At 41.9% G+C, this 22,247-nt stretch overlaps 1 protein-coding gene across 1 annotated transcript in view; it reads right to left on the reverse strand.

The window, feature by feature from the left end:
• Window positions 1-22,247, reverse strand: part of CUNH21orf2 (chromosome unknown C21orf2 homolog) — a 37,948-nt gene that overhangs the window by 10,539 nt on the left and 5,162 nt on the right. Inside the window, exons 3-4 of the mRNA XM_018569212.1 lie at window positions 11,499-11,545; window positions 9,118-9,347 (exon numbers count right to left, since the gene is read on the reverse strand). Of these exons, the coding sequence (XP_018424714.1) occupies window positions 9,118-9,347; window positions 11,499-11,545 (277 nt within the window). The remainder of the gene's footprint in view (window positions 1-9,117; window positions 9,348-11,498; window positions 11,546-22,247) is intronic.

The following is a 22,247-nucleotide window of genomic DNA, read 5'->3' on the forward strand; positions in this document are numbered from 1 at the left end:
CGCCGGGGGGAGGCGGCTGGGGGGGGGGGGGGGGGTCAAAAAATGGCACCCCCAAACCAGTTAGGGAAGAGGAAAAAAAAACTAAATTATATAATAAATTATGAATAAATCACTGCCAGTATCCCTGGACCTGGTGCTTCTTGCACTGGGGGACCAACATGCTCACCTATGCCGCCTACTCCTACATGTATGCCGGCCGCAGCTCCTTCCTCATCCTGGTCATCGTGCTGTGCAATGTATTGGTGTGCATGGCCTTCGTCCGGATGCACTGGCAGTTCATGCGCCGGACCTCCCTTGGCAACCGATGCCCAAGTCTCTGAATTCAGGCAGCGGAGGAGCTCTCGCAGGATCGCTAGGCCTGCGATCCAAATGGTCATCGTGCTCATCGGCACATCTGTGGGTGGTGAGTCCGGGGAAATGCAGCCTGTGAGCTCTGTCCCGGGGTATGTATCTAGAGCAGGGCGATCTACAGAGCCCAGCGGCCAAGGACAAAGATGGGTAACTGCAGAATTAGACGGCATAGCATATTAAAGGCAGAAGATCGGTGTTGCAGCTGCAGAACTAGAGACTAGCCCAGCATGGCACGGCAGGAGAGAATGGGTATTGTAGCTACAGAACTAGAGATGCCAGCATGCTAGGGAAGCAAATGGGTATTGTAGCTGAAGAACTAGCGACTAACACGGTATGCCAGGGCAGGAGAGAATGGGTATTGTAGCTACAGAACTAGAGATGCCAGCATGCTAGGGAAGCAGATGGGTATTGTAGCTGAAGAACTAGAGACTAACACAGTATGCCAGGGCAGGAGAGAATGGGTATTGTAGCTGCAGAACTAGAGATCCCATCAAGCCAGGAATGGAGAAGGTGGCGATTGCAAAAGCAGAAGTAGAGGGTCCTGTTACGTTGATAGCGCAACTTGTCAGAATCTAGATACAGCGTGCGCGCTGTCCGCGACCGACAGGTTATGCAAAACAGGAAGGGGTGGGGGGCAGTTTAGTCTTGCCTAGGGCAGCACAAAATCAAAGTACACCACTGCCTACAATGCATTCAGAAAGTATTCAGACCCCCTTCACATTTTTCAATTCTGTTATGTTGCAGCCTGATACTACAGTTGTTTAAATTATCTTTTTTTCTCATTAATCTACACTCAATACCCTATAATGACAAAGTGAAAACAGAATTTTAGAAAAGTCTGTAAATGTATAAAGGTTCAATCGGGTTCAAATCAGGGCTCTGGCTGGGCCACTTTAGGACATTCACAGAGTGTTCCCCATGTCACTCCTGTGTTGTCTTGGCTGTGGGCGTAGGGTCGTTGTCATGTTGGAAGTGAACCTTCAGCACAGTCTGAGGTCCTAAGCGCTGTGGAACAGTTTTTCATTGAGGATCTCTCTGTACTTTGCTCCCTTCAGCTTTCCCTCAACCCTGACCAGTCTCCCAGTCCTTGCTGCTGAAAAACACTGCCACAGTAGGATGCTACCACCACCATGCTTCACTGCTGGGATGGTATTGGGCAGGTGATGAGCAGTGCCTTGTTTCCTCCAAACATAATGTTTAGAATTGAAGCAGAGAATCTTGTTCTTCACAGTATGAGAGTCCTTCGGGTGCTTTTTTGCAAACTCCAAGCAGGCTTTCATGTGTTTTGCACTGAGGAGAGGCTTCCGCCTAGCCACTCTGCCATAAAAGCCAGATCAGTGGTGGGCTGCAGTGATGGTTGTCCTTCTGGAACTTTGTCCCATCCCCACACAGGATCTCTTGAGCTCAGTCAATAATCCTGTATCTGAGCTCTGAGGGCACTTCCTTTGACCTCAGGGCTTTTGCTTTGATACAGTATGCATTGTCAGCTGTGAGGCCTTCTATAGACAGGTGTGTGCCTTTCCAAATCATGTCCAATCAATTTAATTTACCACAGGTGGACTCCAATCAAGGTGTAGAAACATCTCAGCAACGATCAAGAGAAATTGGAGGCACCCGAGATAAATTTCAAGTGTTGTTGCAAAGAGTCTAAATACTTATGCCAATGTGATTGATATTTCACAGACATTTCTAAAATTCTGTTTTCACTTTGTCATTATAGGGTACTGAGTGTAGATTAATGAGAATCTTAAAACAACTGTAGTAACAGGCTGCAACATAAACACAATTAAAAAGTGCAGGGGATCTGAATACTTTCTGAATGCACTGTATATGCTACAGCAAAACTAATGGGAATCCATTTAATCACAAACATACAATAGGTAGAAACATCAAAGGTAAATTTATATAAAAAAGGGCCTTTTAAGAATAAAGCAATAATTATTTTATCACTTAAAGTGGAATGGAAAATAGATTAGAAATGTTCCTTGCCATCATAATAAAGCCTGTTTGTAAAAAAATAAATAAAAAAAAACTCATTATTTAGAGACTCAGTCACCAACAAAAATTGCTGGCAAAAGCAAAGAAAAGTTAAGTATTTGAAATCCCTACTTGCAGCTTTTTTTTTTTTTTCTTTTCCATAAACGCATTTGTATTCACTTGAAATGTCCCTTTCTGTTTGTCCCTTTCAAATTTGACTGTTTGGGGAAGAATCAATTCCTTAGTACAGCTCCTTCCCTCTTTGCACATCATAGCCCTCTCCTCTTCTGGCAGTGTCAGACTGAGCTCTGTGCTGGTCCATCTTCTCCACTGTCCTCCCCCCACCCCCCCCCCCCCCCCGTCTTACAACATGTCCCTAACTCCATTGGAGCAATTTATCGATCTCCCAAGAAACTCAGGATATCCAGCTTAGTGGGTTGTGATCGGTGATTACAGTAGAGCTGCGCCCATAAAGATAGAGTGTCTTGAGATTGTGTGGGCTCTTCTGGTTTCCATGACAACACCTTAGCTAGTTTCTTTTTTTGTTAAGTCAGTTAGGGACTCATCCAGGCTACTGTACTTACAAACATCCTATAGTAGTCAGCTGTCTCCAAAAATTACATAACCTAATTTTCGGTTTGAGGGGTAGGCCAGACCATGATGGTCTCAACCTTCCCGGTCTCAGGTTTCAGAGTGCCTCCTCCTACCCGGTATCCCAATTACTAGATTTCGGTCATGCCTACCTGACATTTACTGGGTTTGACTGTCAGATTGGCTGACGCTAATTTGTCCAGGACCTGTGACAGGTGTTCTTTCCAAGTGGGACTGAACATTGCAATGTCACCCAGGTAAGCAACTGCAAAAGCTTCCAGCAGGTAATTCATGACCCTCTGAAATGTGGATGGGGTGCTCTTCATCCCAAATGACATTACTGTAATTTTTAATAATCCAGAGAAAATGAGACAAGTATTATTATTTTTTTGTCTGGACCGGAACAGACTGCGCTGGTGTGAACAGAGGCCAGAAATACCATAGGGATACATTGGGATGCTTTTTTGGTCCGGGAACAAACTGTTCTGGTCTGGACATGATCCTGACATGGTGTGAACAAGCTCTGAGTTTGCAGGGCACAAAAGTTCATGTGTTTAAGGCTATGGTTCACACCATGTCTGGAACTGGAGATGCATATATCTACTGCTTGCTAGCAGTAGATATATGCAAAAAAACATGAGGGTTTAAATAACCCTTTAAGAATGAATCAAGGTCTCAACAACTAAAGGCATAGTTCTATTCATTTTAATTATAAGGTGTTGTTTGCTAAACATTTTTGCACAATTAGGGCCCAGTCATGCCATACCCAGTGCGTTCGGGCGCAGTCTGAGCCCAGAATGCACTGAATAGCATGGATCAGGCCGGGCCATGTTCTGAGGCGGGAGAGGGTGTGGCGGTGCCATTCATGTCAATGGCACTGCAGACACACCACATGCAGTACGATCGCCCGCACCGGAACCCGAGGTACAGGAATGCCCTCCGTTCCAGTGCTGTGCGATAGGAAAAAAAAACTGCATGTATGGTATGACATGATGTGACTGGGCCCTAAGGGGGTATAGGCTCTACATTTGCACATGTTCATGTGTACTTGACACACAAGATGACTCAAACCAAGGAGATCTTAGTAAACACTACCTTTTAGAAGGGGGTGGGTACTGTATTAAAATTGAAAATAACTGCAAATTCAGTGATGTTACAACTGAATGCCAATGGCTGCAAAGCCAAATCAGAACATTTACTGAACTTTTAGCATAGTGTGATCTTGAAAGTAAAGTTTTTTTTCTCCTAAAGTCTCAACCAACAACTAAAATACGGAAGATAAATATATATAATTATTATAAACTGCTGCCACCTGTAGACAGCCAAAGAAACAGAATAAACATATCAAGTCATGCAATTTTCCATAATCCCTAGTGCCTGAAATCCAGCCAGCTATTTAACACCTGACTCTATACATAAAAATGTGTTTGCACAAATTACTTCATTACATGAAATTGCACATTTGCGGCACAGAAATCAGAAAGGAGGCATACACACACTGGGGAATGACACTGTCAACTGAATAAAACAGATTACTACCTACCATGCCACAAAAAATATACTAGACTGAAATGTAATACATATGATTTAAATTCTTGTCACACCAAGTAACATGGAATTTTATTTGCATATATCAATAGGGCACATGATGCAACTGAGCCTTAGTGAAAATAGTTCTCATGAGTGTTCAGCATATAACAAAAAATAAAGCTACAATCTACAATAAACAAATAAATAAAGCTACAATAATTACCCACATGACAGTGAGGAGACAGAATATGCCTTCTGTGCAGTTTGCATGCTACACCTTACTGTAATTCACTTAACCTTCCTGGCGGTATGATTTTTACTTTTTTTCATGTTATTTTTCGGTCTATTTTTTTTTTCGAAATTTTTTCATCTTTGTTGGGTTTTTTTTTTTAAATATCCCCACCGGTTCCGCCCCCCTGCGACGTGTACGCTTGCAAGCGACAGAACCCGGAAGCCGGCATCGGCCTCAGAACACAGCGCGGCTCGAACGACAAGGTAAGTAAATGCTATGCGGCTTTCCCGAGTGTAGCTCGGGGTTACCGCTTATGGTATGGAAAAGTAACCCCGAGCTACACTTGGGAATACAGCCAGGGAGGCTAAGCTGCATTTACAATTGTCTGTTTTAAGGGCCGGTTCACACCACAAAGTCTGCGTTCCAGAGCGTTCGCCCTCTGGAATGCAAGCCGGCCGGCTCCCTGCGTTCAGGGGCGTGTTGGTGCATTCAAGTCAATGGCACAGCAGCCACGCCCCCCGCCTGCGTACCGGTCCAGTGCGATCTGCAAAAATGCTGCAAGCACTAATGTGCCTGCGCTCCGGGTGTAGGCGATCACACTGTAGGCAAACGCAGGTAGCCGGCCTGCTTGCGCTCCAGAGACCGTACGCTCTGGAACGCAGACTTTGTGGTGTGAAACGGCCCTAAAGTGGGACTAAACTTAATAGCAGGGAGTTATTTATGGTAGAAGACACTACTGTATATATTGTAGGTCTTTTGACATAACTGTAGCAAAGCCTATCATTTATGCACATTATGGCAAGGTAAGAGTCCCATAAATGTGCAAAAATGCTGTGCATTTGCTCCAGTGAGACACAAATAGTAAGAGCTGCAGAACTAGGGTTAGGTACCAGGGTGGAGTGGATGGGATATGGCATCAACAGGTTTACGACAAGCCCTTGAAGATTTTCCTAATGAGTGGGAGAGATGCTAAAGACTGGTCCAGGTAAATGGACAAGGCTACGGGTTGTACCTTTAACGTATCACGAGAAATACTTTTATTTGCCCTGTTCTGAAGAAACTCTAGTACAGTGGGTATTGTACACCACATTGCCCTGACCAGCAAGGTCCAGGTTCATTAAACCTTGCAGTTTTTTTTGTTTAGAGGTAACTTTTTTCCTACTTTTAAAAAAGGTGTTCACAACCTTCTACAATAACCCCTTTGCTAAGAGAATGCTCTGCTCAGGATCCATGCTTCTAGGCTTAAAATTTCTTCAACTGAGGGTGAAACATCTGATTTTGGCATAGAAGCCTGTCCTTGAAGATAGAAAAAAAAGGGGGTCCCCAGTACAGCCCACCAGAGACCCCATACAGCCCACCTGAGATCCTGCACATACCAGAGACCCCACACAGCCCACCTGAGACCTTGCACATACCAATGACCCTGCAAAGCCCACCAAAGACCCCGCAGCACCCACTTGAGATCCTGCAGAGCCCACCAGAGACCCTGCACAGACCCCGACTTGAGACCCACCTAAGAATCTGCACAGCCCAACAGAGCGCGACCCCACAGAGCCCACCTGAGACCCCACACATACCAGAGACCCTGGATAGCCCATCTGAAACCCTCTATGGGGAGCTCTGCGGGGTCTCAGGTGGGTTGGTACCTGTCAGCCGCCCACTGCTGGGCCCCAGCCCTCTCCACTGCTGCCAGGCCTCCTGCTCCTCCATGCAGTCAGGTCTGGCCTCCACCACCTTTTCACGGCCTCCTTCACTCCCGCTGCCACCGGACCCGGCTTCCTTCACCGCCGCCACCGGCCTCCTCCCCCTCTTTGGCGGCCTGCTGACCGTGTCCCCCTCTGCCCTGGGCCAATATTTTGACCCAGCATTAGTGTCCTCTTAGCCCTACCTCACAGTGGGTATATGGGGAATATTTTGTTTTCCTCAGATGAGTCCCTTGTCTGACCCTTCTTTTCCCTTTTTATTTATTCTCCCCCCTTTTTCTTTTCTTTCTCTCCTTGGCTTTAATGCCTTTCGTCTCTCCTTTACTACGCGGTTTCCTTTCCTGCTTGCTCTTACTTTCTCCTTATTGTTTCCCTCACGTTGTCATAGACGTTTTAGGACTTTGAATATACCCGGGTTTTGGGGACTTAGGTCACCTGTACCGGGGGAAGGATGAAACACGATTGTTGATTTTCTATACCCGGAGTTTCCACCACTGTTTTTTAGGTTGCTGGTTTGCAACTGATACCATGAGTCTTGGTGGAGCAGGGAAGTCTAAGCCGTGGTGAACCTTAAATCTAGCTATATGCTGTACTGTACAATTCCTACCTGAGTTTATTGACTACGTATTGTGTATCACGTACTTTACTTATGAAAAAGGAGCCGCCGCTGTGTCGGTTGGCACTCATGAATCCTGCCGGTTTTGTGTATTTTGAAAATTAATAAAAAATTTGTGAAAGAAATGTTTAGTAATGACAATCTACAAAACACATACTTCTAAATAATTGCCAGCTTTGTATTCTCTACATACCTTATTTCTCTTTTCAGTAGCTTTAGAGGTTGCTAAAAGCTCTTAGCAACCTGGGACGCTCTGGCCGCCCCCCTCACTCCCCACTACCCGGCCGCACCCCAATTAGATGTCATCTGATGCAAGCGCCGCAGGCTGCCTCATTAATGGGAGGGCTCTGCACCCACCCTTGACCATCACCAGCTGACACTCACCTACGCCTGACTAACCTCAGCCTCCACTGACTACTACCAATCGATTCTTGCCAGCCATTAATCTTTAGCAGCTCTTGAATACTGCTGACTGGCCACTAGCAGACTAAAACCACCACCAGCTGCTCCTTTCCTGCTGGCTGCAAATGGTAAATATAAAAACAAAAAGTGTGTGTGATGTGTACATCACATGATCACTCCTGGGCAAACTTTTGCTACATAGGTTTATATCAGACGTTGAAAGACAACAATAAGCCTGTAGTAGATGTGTTCCGCAAAAGTTTTACTGCTTGACAAGTTTTTTTTTAGAACATCAGCAATAACTGGATGAAAGTACCGAGCAGGACCCTGCATGCATTTTATTCTTAATTTTGACCAAAATGTACCTTTAATTAGTGTATTACATTAGAACATAACAAATGTTGGATATTAAAAATAATATTTTTTTAAAGTTCAACTCTGGTAAAAATAAAAAATTGATCCTACTAGTGGGGGAACAGAACCAGCAGTAAAGCAGGTACTCTTACAGGAGCGGTCCCCTAAAGTCGCTTCTCTTCACTGCTCCATCAGTCGCAGGCACTCCGACTTCATCATGTACAATCCCAGACCAGCAGTGAGGACACCAAGGACCCACCCACAACTCAGAAGAGTGCTCACTGCCGGTGAGCAAGGGAAAAGGTAGGTAAAACTGCTTTTGTTGTTTCCCCCAGATACAGCAAAAACAAAGTATTTAACCCTTGCAGTGGGGGAAGCCCCACTGTAAAGTTCCATTTTTATTTTACCTGGAGTTCATCTTTAAACTCACCAATGTTCATCTGCCCTATCATGTATTCAGCTTAACCAAGTGCCTCAAGAGGAAATACTGTTTGCTGATGTTCTATAAATTATGGCATCTTCAGAATTCCTTTAGTTTATTTATTTTTTATGCTAGTTTTAGTTTGTGCATTGCCATTGGTGTAGCTGGGAAAAGCTCTTCAAAACACATAGAAGATGTAGCTTTAGGGCTTGTTCACACCAAATCCGCACCAGATCTGCATGAGTTTCTGCATATGCAGTGCATTTTGCCATGTTTGTTTTAGCCTAAAATAGGCTTTCAATGCGTTCCAGGGCGTTTGCATGTTTCTGATGCGTTTGCCTGCTTTTTGGTGCGTTCCAGGAGCAGAAAAAATAGGGCATGCCGCAGTTTTTCCACATGCTCTGGAACTGAACGCTGGGGTGTGAACTAGAGCCCAAAATACAATTGGAATACATTGGATGCATTTTTGATGCGTTCTGTAACTGCTCTGCATCTGCTCCACACTTGGTGTGAACAAGCCCTAAGGGCCTGTTCACACGACGTCCGTTTTCTGTGCTGACCTGATCCGTACGCTCCTGCACTAAAAATGTATCCCAATGTATCCCTATGTGTTTTATGGGCTACAGTTCTCACGTGCGCAGTCGGTTCAGGTTACGACAGAAAAAATACTGCATGTCACATTTTGTCCGGTCAGGAAACGGACCGGAAACGCAAAACGCGTCAAAAACGCACTGCAGCTAACATACTGACAGCCCCACTCCAGCAAAAAAATAAAATAATTTTTTTTTACTGGAACGCATCAAAAACGCGGACAAAATGCACTGCATCAGTAGCACCGCGTCTGCAGATCCGCACCTGATCCGGACCTGATATCATGTGAACAGGCCCTTAGTGATATAAAGCTTAAAGAGAATATAGATAACATTTGGACACACATTACCTTGATTGTCGAGCTTCTGAAGGTTGGGCAGGTTTCTCAGTACTGTCATTCTGTATCTGCAAGGATCAGAGCTACAGCAAGGGTTCTCTGATAACCACAGTATTCTCAGTCTGGGTAGCAGCTTCAGGTAGTAAAGTTCACCCAAGTTGGAAATATTATTCTTTCTCAAGTACAACTCAGTCAGATTTTGACAGTGGCTTATCGGTTCAAGGATGGAAATTCTATTTACACTGGAAAAAGCAATACATCAAGCATTTGAACTTTTAGGTTTCTATTGCACAACAGAAAACAAAGCATTGCAGCAAGACAGATTGCATTGTTTTTTTTATTTTTACTGTCTAGCCGAGGAATACCTGTCAACTTTAGAAATTGATTTTAGAACCTTTAGTTATGCTTTTCAGCCATTGCCACCAATTATATGAGTTCCATGAATATTAACACTGAATGTGCATAAGGCACTCTTGTCAATGATTTACACCAGCTATTTCCTGTGATGATTGTAAACATGTCCAACTTTCAATTTTGCTGCTGGAAAGATTCAAATAATCACCCAACAGATGGCCCTGGGAAACAGTCCTTGGCTCCAAATAAGAGCTACAACCACAAAAATGATCAAATACACGCAATGTTTATATAATAAAATGATAATTCCTTGCTATGTTTTAGGACAACAGTAAGTCACTACAGGTAGATGGAAAAATGATGATATATGCTATGAATAACAAAAACATTAAAAAAATGTGAAAGGGACTTTGTATATACAAAGTGTTAACTGTAAATCATAAGAACTACAATTCTTTCTGGGTTTCATTAAGTGTACTAAAAATTCTTAGGCAAAATAAAAAAACATGGCTTTGGGAACCTCTACTCTTAAAAAGAACTAGAACTATATTCTCTTGCCTTGTGATGGCTGCCAGTGGACCGCTAATATTTGCAATTCTGTCAAGTTTTAGATCTAGAATTTGAGCTTCAAAATTTCATGAACCTCTACCTTAGCATAGATATACTGTATAAGTCATAAAGCTTTCAAACCAAAACTTCCCTGACAGGAAGCACAAGATATGGGTAAATATATCCATCTCCCCTGAACAAAGTCTCACCCACCTAACATGCTCATGACCAATAAGAGCACCTTAATAGCTCATTAAAGCTGGCCATACACCTTACAACCATCGCACGACTTTCATCGTGTGATGGTTGGAAGTTAACAAAAATCTTGTACGATCTGGCCATCTTGGACAGGCAGATCGTACTTGCCATCATCGCAAGCCCGCCCTGCTGAGGGGAGGGCTCCGATGACTGCAATGCTGAGCCGGCAGTGTGCGCTTGCGCACACCGGCCCGTTCCGCATTTGTCTTCCGAGCGCGCCACTAAGTTTTCATGCGTGCTCAGAAGACAGAAGACGTGCAACCGTACAGTAGGAACGGTCGCACGCCTTCCATACACCTGCCGATTAGATTTTAAAACAGCCTTGCATCCCATGAGATTTGGAAGAGAGGCATGTCTGCCCACTCTTAAGGTGCCCACAGACCCACCGATTATCGTACGATAATCGCGGGTGATCCCGCAATCGTACGATAATCGGCAGATGTATGGGCACCTTAAGAGTGGGCAGACATGCCTCTCTTCCAAATCTCATGGGATGCAAGGCTTAGTTCTATAGGTAGAGCTTTGCAAACAAATCAGAGAAGTCCAGGTTTTAGTAACAGTTGACATCAGAGGGCTTATCCAGCACACTGAAGAGAGTAACTAAGCATGCATTGTTTGATGCATGTTCTTGGCAAAGTCTTCGTTTTGAAACTTCAAAAAGGCTGTATTAAGATCTAATTCATTGTTCAAAATTCTTCAGTTCAAAAGGCAAATCAAAACCACAACAAATGCTGAAGGCAGTATTCTATTTTTCTGCAAAATCCATTAGTCTGGAATATTTACCATTCTTAGTAAAATGAAAAATTCCAAATCTGCTTCTAACTCTTATGCTGCTGGGAAGAGTACTGGAAATCCAACTATGATCGTACACATCAACAAAGCACGCATTCTCTACATTACATTTAGATGCAAGGTAAAGAACCACAGTATACACCACTAACCATCTAATTAGTATATGGGTGTCTATAAATCAGTGTTTCCTTATTACAGAAGAGGCTATGCCATTCTATAAGCAGATACCTGGCTGGTTTACTCAGGAACAAGGGATAATTGGCTTGGCCTAAAAGGAGAAATATCTAATAACTCTTACTGCTTATACATATACTAAGGACCACTAAAGTTTCTTACGACATAGAAAAAAGAAAAAGACATAATAAAGTATAGCATAAAAGATATCATATCATTCCATTTTACGTATATATATTTTTTTATTTAAAGAGAAAATAACTCACCTCAAAGTCATAACTTCAATGCTTGGAAGCTCCTGACATATTGAAATCTGATTTTAAAAAAACAACATCTCATTACCTTTTCATCTCGCAGTTATTTGCAATTTGATGGCGTTCTAAAAAGCATACTGGCCTCTGCAAAAATGATCACCGGTGACTCCAGTGGGTTTTATTTATAGCGACTGTTCAGACTAATCTAATTGGTTCAATGCCTATTTTCACATAGGGGTGTATTCATAAGCAATAAGCACGGCCATTATCCCTGCAAACTTCCATGAACATTTGTTCTGTATGAATGGAGCACATAACGAATGTTCCTAGTACATTTTCTTTCCAATTTGAATGTACTATATGTAAAATACTGTATTATGGCCACAAAATAGAGCTGAGAAGTACAGGAAAGAAGTATTTATTTTCTATGCCCTTCAGCTCCATCTAGTGGCCATAATGTGGTATATATGACATTTGAAATTACATTGGACTTATAAAGATAATAAACTGAGAACATTAATTTTGTGTATTCATTAGCAGAGAGCAAGCATTCAAAGATTTGCAGGGTGAATGGCTCTGCAAAATGTTTACAAATAGACCCCATAATCTTTATGTGAGTATGCATGACAACTTTCTGACATGTTCTGCAACACTTTTGATTTTACAATCATTTATTAACATATGTTTCTGCCACAGTGAGGCACAGAGAGAGTATCAGCCTTTTGTGGGATTGCCAAACAAACATATACATGAGACTGAAGATGACTGGAACATCTATAGATATAATTATAGGTGCTTATGTAAATAAGTGAAACAGGAAGACCACAAACAATTCTCCACATATTTAACAGCAACAGGATTACATATTCTATCTGTGCCTTTCTGGTAAATTTTTAGTCCACAATGCTATTAATTACTGGTTTGTCACATCATTAGAAATTAAAGAACTAGTAATATAATTTGAATGGAATAGTTAACAGAAAACTTAAGTTATTTACTATTTATTAAAAGTGTTTTTATTTACTAAACCCCTACACATTAACCTCCCTGGCGATCTGATTATTCAGGATTTTAGCATGCCAAAGCGGTACATTGTTTTTCATGGAAATCTGTTGTTTTATATTGCAGGCCCGTAATTCTTAGTAAATCTTAGGAATAACTCACCTAAATCTGTCCAAACAAGAGTCCAGTAGACATCCCGGGTATGATAAAGTTTGAAACACGAAATTAAAAAATTATAAATACGGTAATAAGAAATTATAATATAATTTTAAAAAATGGTCCAGTAAATAGGAATTCTGGGGGCACTGCCTGATCCGTACCACAGTCAATAGAGTACCAAGTTCGCACATCACTGAGCTCGGTCGCAGAATCGTCGCTGTTTTAGGTCAAACGCGGTTTTAGACCAGGTAGAAAACAGCGATAGTAAATTAGAATCACTTGCAGAATTGAAAGATGGAGGCAGCCATTTACAGTAATCTATCAATGCCATTGCCCTGCAAGCAAGTACTAAACAGATACAGATAATGTGAAGAACCACAATCCAAGAGTGGTCACATAAAATAATATCCAATTAAGATCTGTTAATGTGAACAAGAACTGTGGAGACTGTTGCCTTTGCAAGTAATAAGCAAGAACGATTCTGAAGCAACTGGGTGGTCAAAATTATCTGGTGATTGTGCTAGTGTTTGCACACCTGGAGTCACAAGAGATTGTGGAACTTTATATGCAATAATTATTTCATTCACTGATGTTATATAAAGAAAGTGAACACAAGGATTTCATCACGTTTATTTTGGGTCACATCAATCTTGGGATTATTTCTATATGAACTATATACAGTATACTGTAAGTTGGAATGAACATTTTGTATATATGAATTGTCAAAAAGTATATGCACTTAGAGGTTTATAGAAGAAGTTTATATAGCTTCTCTTTATCTCTGCAGCTGCCAATAGAGTGTTATTGAGGAGTCCGGGGAGAGCACTATAGCACGGATAATCATCTGTTTTAGTAGGGTGGTCATGTTATGGCTGATCTGTGTGATGATTATATACTGTGTGTATATGCCAAAAGTATTGGGACACCCCTCCAAATCATTGGATTCAGGTGTTCCAATCACCTCCATGGCCACAGGTGTATAAAATCATGCAGACGCTTCTACAAACATTTGTGAAAGAATGTGTCACTCTCAGGAGCTCAGTGAATTCAAGCGTGGTACCGTGATAGGTTGCCAACTGTACAATAAGGCCATCCGTGAAATTTCCTTGCTGCTAAATATCCCACCGTCATCTGTTAGTGGTATTATAACAAAGTGGAAGCAACTGGGAAAAACAGCAACTCAGCCATGAAGTGGTAGGCCACTAAAATTACAGAGCGGGGTCAGCGCATGCTTGAAGTGCACAGTGCGCAGAAGTCGCCAACTGTCTGCAGAGTCAATAGCTACAGACCTCCAAACTTCGTGTGGCCTTCAGATTGGCACAACAACAGTGCGTAGAGAGCTTCATGCAATGGGTTTCCATGGCCGAGCAGCTGCATCCAAGCCTTACATCGCCAAGTGCAATGCAAAGCGTCAGATGCAGTGGTGTAAAGCACGCCACCACTGGACTCTAGAGAAGTGGAGACGTGTTCTGTGGAGTGACTAATCACGCTTCTCTGTTTGGCAATCCGATGGAAGTGTCTGGGTTTGGCGGTTGCGGGAGAACGGTACTTGCCTGACTGCATTGTGTCAAGTGTAAAGTTTGGTGGAGGGGGGATTATGGTGTGGGGTTGCTTTTCAGGGGTTGGGCTTGGCCCCTTAGTTCCAGTGAAGGGAACTCTTAAGGCATCAGCGTACCAAAACATTTTGGACAAATTCATGCCCCCAACTTTGTGGGAACAGTTTGGGGATGGCCCCTTCCTGTTCCAACATGACTGTGCACCAGTGCACAAAGAAAGTGACATGGATGAGCGAGTTTTGGGTGGAGGAACTTGACTGGACTGGCCTGTCCTGACCTCAACCTGACAGAACACCTTTGGGATGAATTAGAGCGGAGACTGCGAGCCCGGCCTTCTCCTCCAACATCAGTACCTGACCTCACAAATGCGCTTCTGGAAGAATGGTCAAACATTCCCATAGACACACTCCTAAAGCTTGTGGACAAGCTTCCCAGAAGAGTTGAAGCTGTTATAGCTGGAAAGGGTGGGCCAACTCAGTTTTGAACCCCATGGATTAGGACTGGGATGCCATTAAAGTTCATGTGCAGGCGTCCCAATACAGAATTCATATCGCCCCTAAAATAGCTCTGCTAGTCCAGCAGGGCTTAATGTTGAAACAACTACACACCCGGAACTGCAAAATCCAGTATAGTAGCTTCACTTGCCAGCACATAAAAAAAGTTTTTTTTTTCTTAACAAATAATGAATATTTGCAGCTTAGGATAGCTGGCACATCTGCTAAAATAGTTCCACTTCAAAGAATCTATCAAAGACATGGTAAACTAGTTCCACTTGGATACATCTATCAAACAGGAAATAAGCCCGGCTAGGGCTGAAGAGTGGTTACCCACAGAGTCCTCATAAAATATATACACATTTTTCAATGGATGCATTTCCAGATTGTTTTTCATGTTTCAAAAGAAAGGAAATACATTTCCTGAAAAGATATTTAGACATGTCTATTCTTTATTTATAGTCTAATCTACAGACCTGATGTTGTCTTGATAAATTACGACACATATGAAAACCTGATTTCTACCTATGAAAAACTTGCCAATACTGCAGGAATGTTCAAGTATTTCTTTTCATTAAACGGATGCAAAAGAAACATTAACTGAAGAGCAGAACGAGTGCTGAGAATTCTAGAGATGAAGAAAAGGGAATGTGTTTACATAGCCCAGCTGGAAAGAACTTAGCGAGGGCCAATAACACTGCGCTAAATTTCACTGCGGCAGTGCCAGTGTTGTCAGCCCAATAAAGGAAGTTAGTAACGGAGTACATTACTGTATTAATAAACAATTGTCACCAAACCTATTAATATTTCCAAATGAAAACAGAGAATCATCTTACATCTTCCTTATGATATATCTAGGCTATCATTGCAGCAGAAATCTGCAGCATTTTTGGTTCATTAGGTATTCATTCATTATTCCCTCTGCTTGTTATTAATACCAAGGTGTCAGTAAAAACTATAAGCCTGAGTTTGCTAACTATATGATCTTCAGGAAGAAGCCATGGACTTGTACATGTCATATAAATTGCTGTAGCATATCTGTTTTCCCTAACATATTTAAAACATTAGTTCAACATTTCTCTCTGGATCTGGCACTCCTACACTCAGACTAATTCCAGCTATTCTACCCACAATTACTGGAAAACACCTACAATGATTTTTGCAGAGACTGGGAAAAAACATTTATATTTCTTATGTACGCACTTTCAGTACAATGGTCTGAATTTGACAGATTTACACATTTATCTAGCCTAATTATTATTATTAAAGGAGAACTATGGGGTCAGTGTTTTTCCCCAAAGTTCTCCTTAGGGTAACGGGAGGACACAAACTAGCGTCCTCCCGTTACCCTAAGCTCAGTATACCGTGAGCTACAGCTCGCGGTATACTGAGACGCCGCACCTGGAGCGGATCCCGACGTAGATGACGGGATCCGCCCAGCTGCGTGAGTGACAGCTGGCTCTGCCTATCTAGAGGCAGAGCCAGCTGTACCCGCCCCCTCCCCGTCCGTTCCGCCAGTCAGCGCTGGCAGATCGGAGAGGGGAATCCAGCACCTCCCCCTGTCACGGCAGAGAGCCGTGACAGGATCGAGAGGTGAGGGAACCCAGTATGTGTTCCCTCACCTCCCGATCTACTGAGCTGACCTGTGACAGTCTCATTGTCACAGGTCGGCTTAGAACTATGAGGTGAGTGGAAATCACTCATCTCATAGTTCTCCTTTAAAACAATTAATACATTCTTAAACATGTTGTTAAATTAAAGGAATGTAAAGGAATTTTTTATTATTGTCACTGCAGTCTTCTGAGGTCTGAGAGGAGTCTGCCATTGCACACCCAGTGGGAAGTGTCCCCCAGGCAGCAAGGTGGACATGCAAAAAAAAACAACCTTTTTTTTACCCCAAAATGCTGCAGCAATCAGAGGGGGGTGGGGATATGGTTTGTGTGTGTGGGGATATTACTGGTCGGAGTAGGGCTTTGAATAAAGCTAAAACCATTACATTTTTCTTTTAACCCCTTTGTGACTGACGACGTACAGTGTACGTCGCCAGCATCGGGGCTGTTTAGTAAATAAATATAATAATAATAAAAAATAATTAAAAGTCCCCCGCCCCCGCGAGCACACGTGTCGCCACGTAAACACGCGTCGGGTGCGCCTACCTCAGTCATGAAGGGGTTAAAAGACACACTCTCTTGTACAGTACTCAGGGTGTGATGATATAATGTATCCTAAAAAAAGCTCCCCTATGTTTTTATTTCCTCTACAAATAGATTTGTGAGCAGCCAAAGATTAGAAATGCAGAGATAATGACCAATTTACATAGTTACATAGTATTTGAGGTTGAATAAAGACATAAGTCCACCAAGTCCAACCTATTGTGTGTATGCATTTATGTTTGAGCAGGTGTGCGAGTGTGTATTAGTCCATGTGGCATTTTGTTCTTAGGCGTACCTGTACCCCTGTATGTTATGGTCTCTGAGGAACTCGTCCAAGAGTTTCTTGAATGATTCCACACTCTTAGCTGAAATCACTTCCTGCGGCAGCGAGTTCCAGACCTTAACCGCTCTAACTGTGAAGAACCCCTTGTGCCCTGTGTGTTGAAATTTTTTTTCACCAATTTTTGGTGGTGCCCTCTGGTCTTTGTTACGGAGCTAACCGTAAGCAGTTTGTTAATAATGTTGCTGTCGCCTTTAAATAGTTTATACAGGAAAATTATGTCCCCCCCCTAGTCTCCTCAGTCTCCTCACCTCCAAAGAGAACATATTTAAATTTTAACAACCTTGTTTCATAGTTTCATAGGACCGCATACTCCAGATGTGGCCGAACCAGTGATCTGTAAAGTGGCAAAATTAGTAGACGTGTCTCTGCAATACATTCCCTTCTTAATGCAAGACAGGACTCTACTTGCTTTGTTTACAGCAGCCTAGCACTGTAAGCTGTTGTTCAATCTGCGGTCTATGATGACCCCCAAATCCTTCTCCGTTTCCAACTTCTAGTGGCATACCTATAAGTGTATAGACCATTTGCAACTCCAAGGTGCATTACCTTACATTTATCGACATTGAACTTCATCTGCCATACAGTTGCCCACTCCCCGATTTGATCCAGGTCCTCCTGTAATGTTATAGTGTCTAAATCCGTGTCTACTACCCTCCCAATTTTCGTGTCATCAGCAAACACTGAGACATGGCTACTCACTCTCTCCCCTATATCATTAATAAACAGGTTAAAACATTTTACACATTTAATACAAGGTACAGGCTAACAATTGCAAAAAGACCTTTAATTGAATATGGAATGGCTATGACAGATATAGAAACAAGCTATTTCTTATGTGAATTGCTTGCTTTTGAAATTGCTGAATGGCCAGGAAAATCTTATTTGTGTATCACATATTCATTAATCATTTATCTTACTCTCCTATTCTCTTTTACTTTTATACTCTTGGTCATTTTCATCAAAGCAAGTGATCAATATTTTCAAAATGAAACAGATAATAATCATGCCTTACCTCTTCCTCAGAGCTACAGGAACTGTTACCTGCATTATCTTTGTTACATATGTCTCATGTTAATGTTGCTGGACTAGAAGCTTTCTCCACTTTCACCTGAAGCTCTCAGTAGATTTGGATTAGCAGATAGCAACTCCCTAAAACAGTGCATTATATCATCTAATAATCCTTTCTCATATAATCGGGTTCTGTCTTAGCATACAGAGCAGACAATTTTGTTTCCAACTACACTAGTTTTATGCTTTAACCCCCTCCCCTCTCTGTTTACTTTTGTGTCTCACTAGGCAATGGTGGCTTCCACGTATTAATGACATTCCCACCTTCAGCTACTAATGGTTAGAGGCCACTGATACCTATTCATTTATTCTGCAAAAGGGAGTCACAAATTGCAGAAGATGTAGTCCAGCATGTACAGGTTAAACATCAGCAATATTATAGGGTCATGTGACTGCATAGAGTTTGTATGTTCTATTTATAGTCATAACTAAAAACATACTTTTTTTTTTAATATCTTATTTTTTTCTGGTGAATATGCAACATTGCATAGAAATGTTATGTAGTCATTTACCCAGTCAGCAGGTTGAACTCTAGGCTCCTTTTTACACGCTTTCCATTTTATTCTTACCATGGTGTTGAGAATGTTCACAGAGATCAATAGCTCAAGTTGAAACTTACACAGACAAGTCAGTCAAAAAAGTGCCTCATCCCTTATTGAATGGCTCAGTTTGGAGTTTCAAATCATATGGGGATAGCCTGACAGGGACCTACTTTTTCTGAGCTGCCTCTCTAGCTAGCTCAATGTACTGTGGGAATAATTTGTTATGTAAATGCAAACCAAAGAGTGTTTATATGCACACAAATATTTTAAAAAAATTAGAGTTAGGTACCTGGTAACTCTGTTTCTAGGAACCTTCCAGGACAGCATCAGAGAGATAGGCTCCTCCCACCAGAACAGGAAACACATCACCCACACCTAAATAAAAAGAGCACAAGCCTAGCACGCTTCAGTTAAAACATAAGAACTGAAGGATACCATATTGCAACTCGTTCATAGAATTATAGATATATATACACACATATATACACCGATAATAATATATAACCTTACATTGCATAGCAACGCATAGTAAATAACTCCAGCATATCGGCCGGGAATCCCTGCTGTCCTGGAAGGTTCCTAGAAACAGAGTTAATCTTGGTTGACCGTTACGTCAACTCTATAGTACTTGACAACATCAAGAGCCTGGACCAGGTAGTCCTGCTCTGGTGTAGCCCCTGCATGCTTAGCCCAAAAAGAGGCCAAGCAAACGTCAGCACCTAGGAAAGCTGCTTCTCCCATAACTGATGTACTGGTACAAAAGGAGGAAACTGCCATACCTTGCGTTCCATGAAATATTGAACTATTTCCATAGGAAAAACCGGGACTGGTTTTAATACAATTTTGCCCTGTGCTATAGGGACCCAAAATCGGCAAAGTGTACACTTCGCTAAACCATGGCTACTAGCAAAGCCGTTTTAAATGCAAGAATTTTAAAGAACATGCTTCAATTATTTCAACGGAGTTTCTAGGAAAGCCTGTAGTAATTATATCCTCACAGCAGTGACTAACATGTGGCTATAAAATTGCACCAAGTATAAACTTGGATGATAATACTAAGGCTGAGCTTCATAACTACATCATAACTGGTAAAGCCTTCACCAAAGCAGAACACCGTTATCCTGTAGAAAGTATAGTTACATAAGTATACAAAGTATGAACTCAGATGATAATACTGAGCCTCATACCTACACAGCGACCAAGAACGCCTTATTGAAACTGTCATCAGTTACCGTGTAGACGGTTGGTTTAGATATACAAAAGAACTCAGATGTCTCCCATACTGAGATCCTCAACTACATCCCAACCATGATGCCTTACTGAATCGAGTCAAGGTCCTGAAGTGTAGCATTACAAGTGCAGGTAGAAGGAACACAGATGATATCCATAACCACCTCTTGAATCAATAATGCTTACATTAAGCTGTCAAATGGTTATTCCAGACACAGTATATAAACACCAATAACGAAAGGTATGCACATATACTGAGATTCACAACTGCCCTCTGAACCAAAGATACTTCCACAAAAATAGAAAGTTGGTTGCTTTGTAGGCAGTCTAATATGCTCATACACATGGTATGCACAGATTCTGAAATTCATAACTACCTTATGAAACAAAATGCTTACCTTAAGCAGCAAAATGGTTATACCGGGTACAGTATATAAGCACCAATAATGAATGTATGCGCATATACTGATACTCACGGCTGCCCTAAGAACCAAAGATATTTCCACAAAAATGGGAAGTTGGTTGCTTTAGAGGCAGACTGATATGCTCATACACATGGAATGCACATACACTGAAATTCATAACTACCTTATGAATCCAAAAAAACTTACATTAAGCAGTAAAGTGGTTATTCCGGACACAGTATATAATCACTAATAAAGTAAGAAGATATACACAAATACTGAGATTCCCAACTGCCCTACGAACCAAAGAAGTTTCCACAAAAAAAGAACTTTGGTTGCTTTGGAGGCAGTCTAGTATACTCATACACATAGTATGCGCAGATACCAAAATTCATAACTATTTTATTAAAAAATGCTTCCACTGAAGCAGAGGATGGTATACGGGGTCCAGAAAGACCTAATGGCAAAGACTAAGGCGTACACCCTACCGATCTTCAGAACTGCCCCATGGACAGATGATGCTCCCTCTAAAGCCATAATGGAGAAAGTATACCAGGTATGTATCAGGACTGAGATTCATAAGTAATGAAGCTTTAAAGAATGCAAATTGGCTGTTTTAGAGGGCATATAGCATTATACTTCAATACCGATATACCTAACTCCCTCCTGGGCCAACGATGTTTGCACTGAGGCTGCAACTTGATTCTTAGAGGCAGTATAGTAATACTGAAAACAAGGTATACACCAATACTGAGATATATGACCACCCCATGAACCAATGAAGCTCTCTCTAAAGCTGAAACGTGGTTATATTTGAGGCCGTATAGGAATATGCATCAATACTGAAATTCATAGATCGCCTCCTGAACTAATGCTTATACTAAGCAGTAACTGGTTATTGCTGAGATTGCATAGAAATATCAAATACACCGATATATTAGGTATGAATAAATCTTGGACTTCATTACTCAGTGCTTTCTAAAAGAAGTAAAGTGGCTATTTCTGAAGCAGCATAGTAGCACCAATACATGGCTGTATGCACAAGTATTGAGATACCGCTATTCACCATACGACAAGCCACAGAAATATATCCCTGTATGTGATCTCTGTCCAAGAGACAGAGAACCATAGCAAAAAGCTCTCATCCTGGACTGGGCAAGTGATGCACACTCTGCATTGCATCCAGAGTAATAAGCAAAGACCCCACACCTGTGAGGCAGACACACCCAGGCAGCTACAATCAATGGATCAGCTCCACCTGTGAGCAAACTGAGGATTGGCAGAGAAACTCCACCTGAAAAGGTTAGATGCTTGTTATCATACAGAGAGACAAGATTTAACACATACATACACTCACATATAGTGGGTAAAGCGTCAACTAAAAATCTTTAATGGGTAATACATATCTTCCCAGGAAGTAAGTAACCTCTCTAGGGATGCACAGATACTTGGCATTTTCATGAGAACTACCAGGGTTGCAGCGGTTGCAGCTAGGACCTGGCTCTGGCACTCCACCACTGTCCTGAAATCATTATTCTGTATTGTTTTAGAAAAACTGTCACATGACAATAAACAAAAATGTATCAGTACTTGTAAGCACTCGGTAAGTACTAGTACTCGTAAAACTGGTATCTGTGCATCACTCTATATTTATAAAAACAAAATCATACATTAAAAAGAGATGTACAAATCCCGGGAGCTCTGTGTGCTCCTTACACATGACAGCTGCCTCATAATCTTTTAATTTTTCTCTAGTCTAGTCTTGGAGCTCAAAAGTATCGGTACCTGTACCGAGTACTACATACATAGT

Source organism: Nanorana parkeri, unplaced genomic scaffold, assembly GCF_000935625.1.
Source record: "Nanorana parkeri isolate BGI_ZX_2015 unplaced genomic scaffold, ASM93562v1 scaffold1304, whole genome shotgun sequence".
Lineage (NCBI taxonomy): Eukaryota > Metazoa > Chordata > Amphibia > Anura > Dicroglossidae > Nanorana > Nanorana parkeri.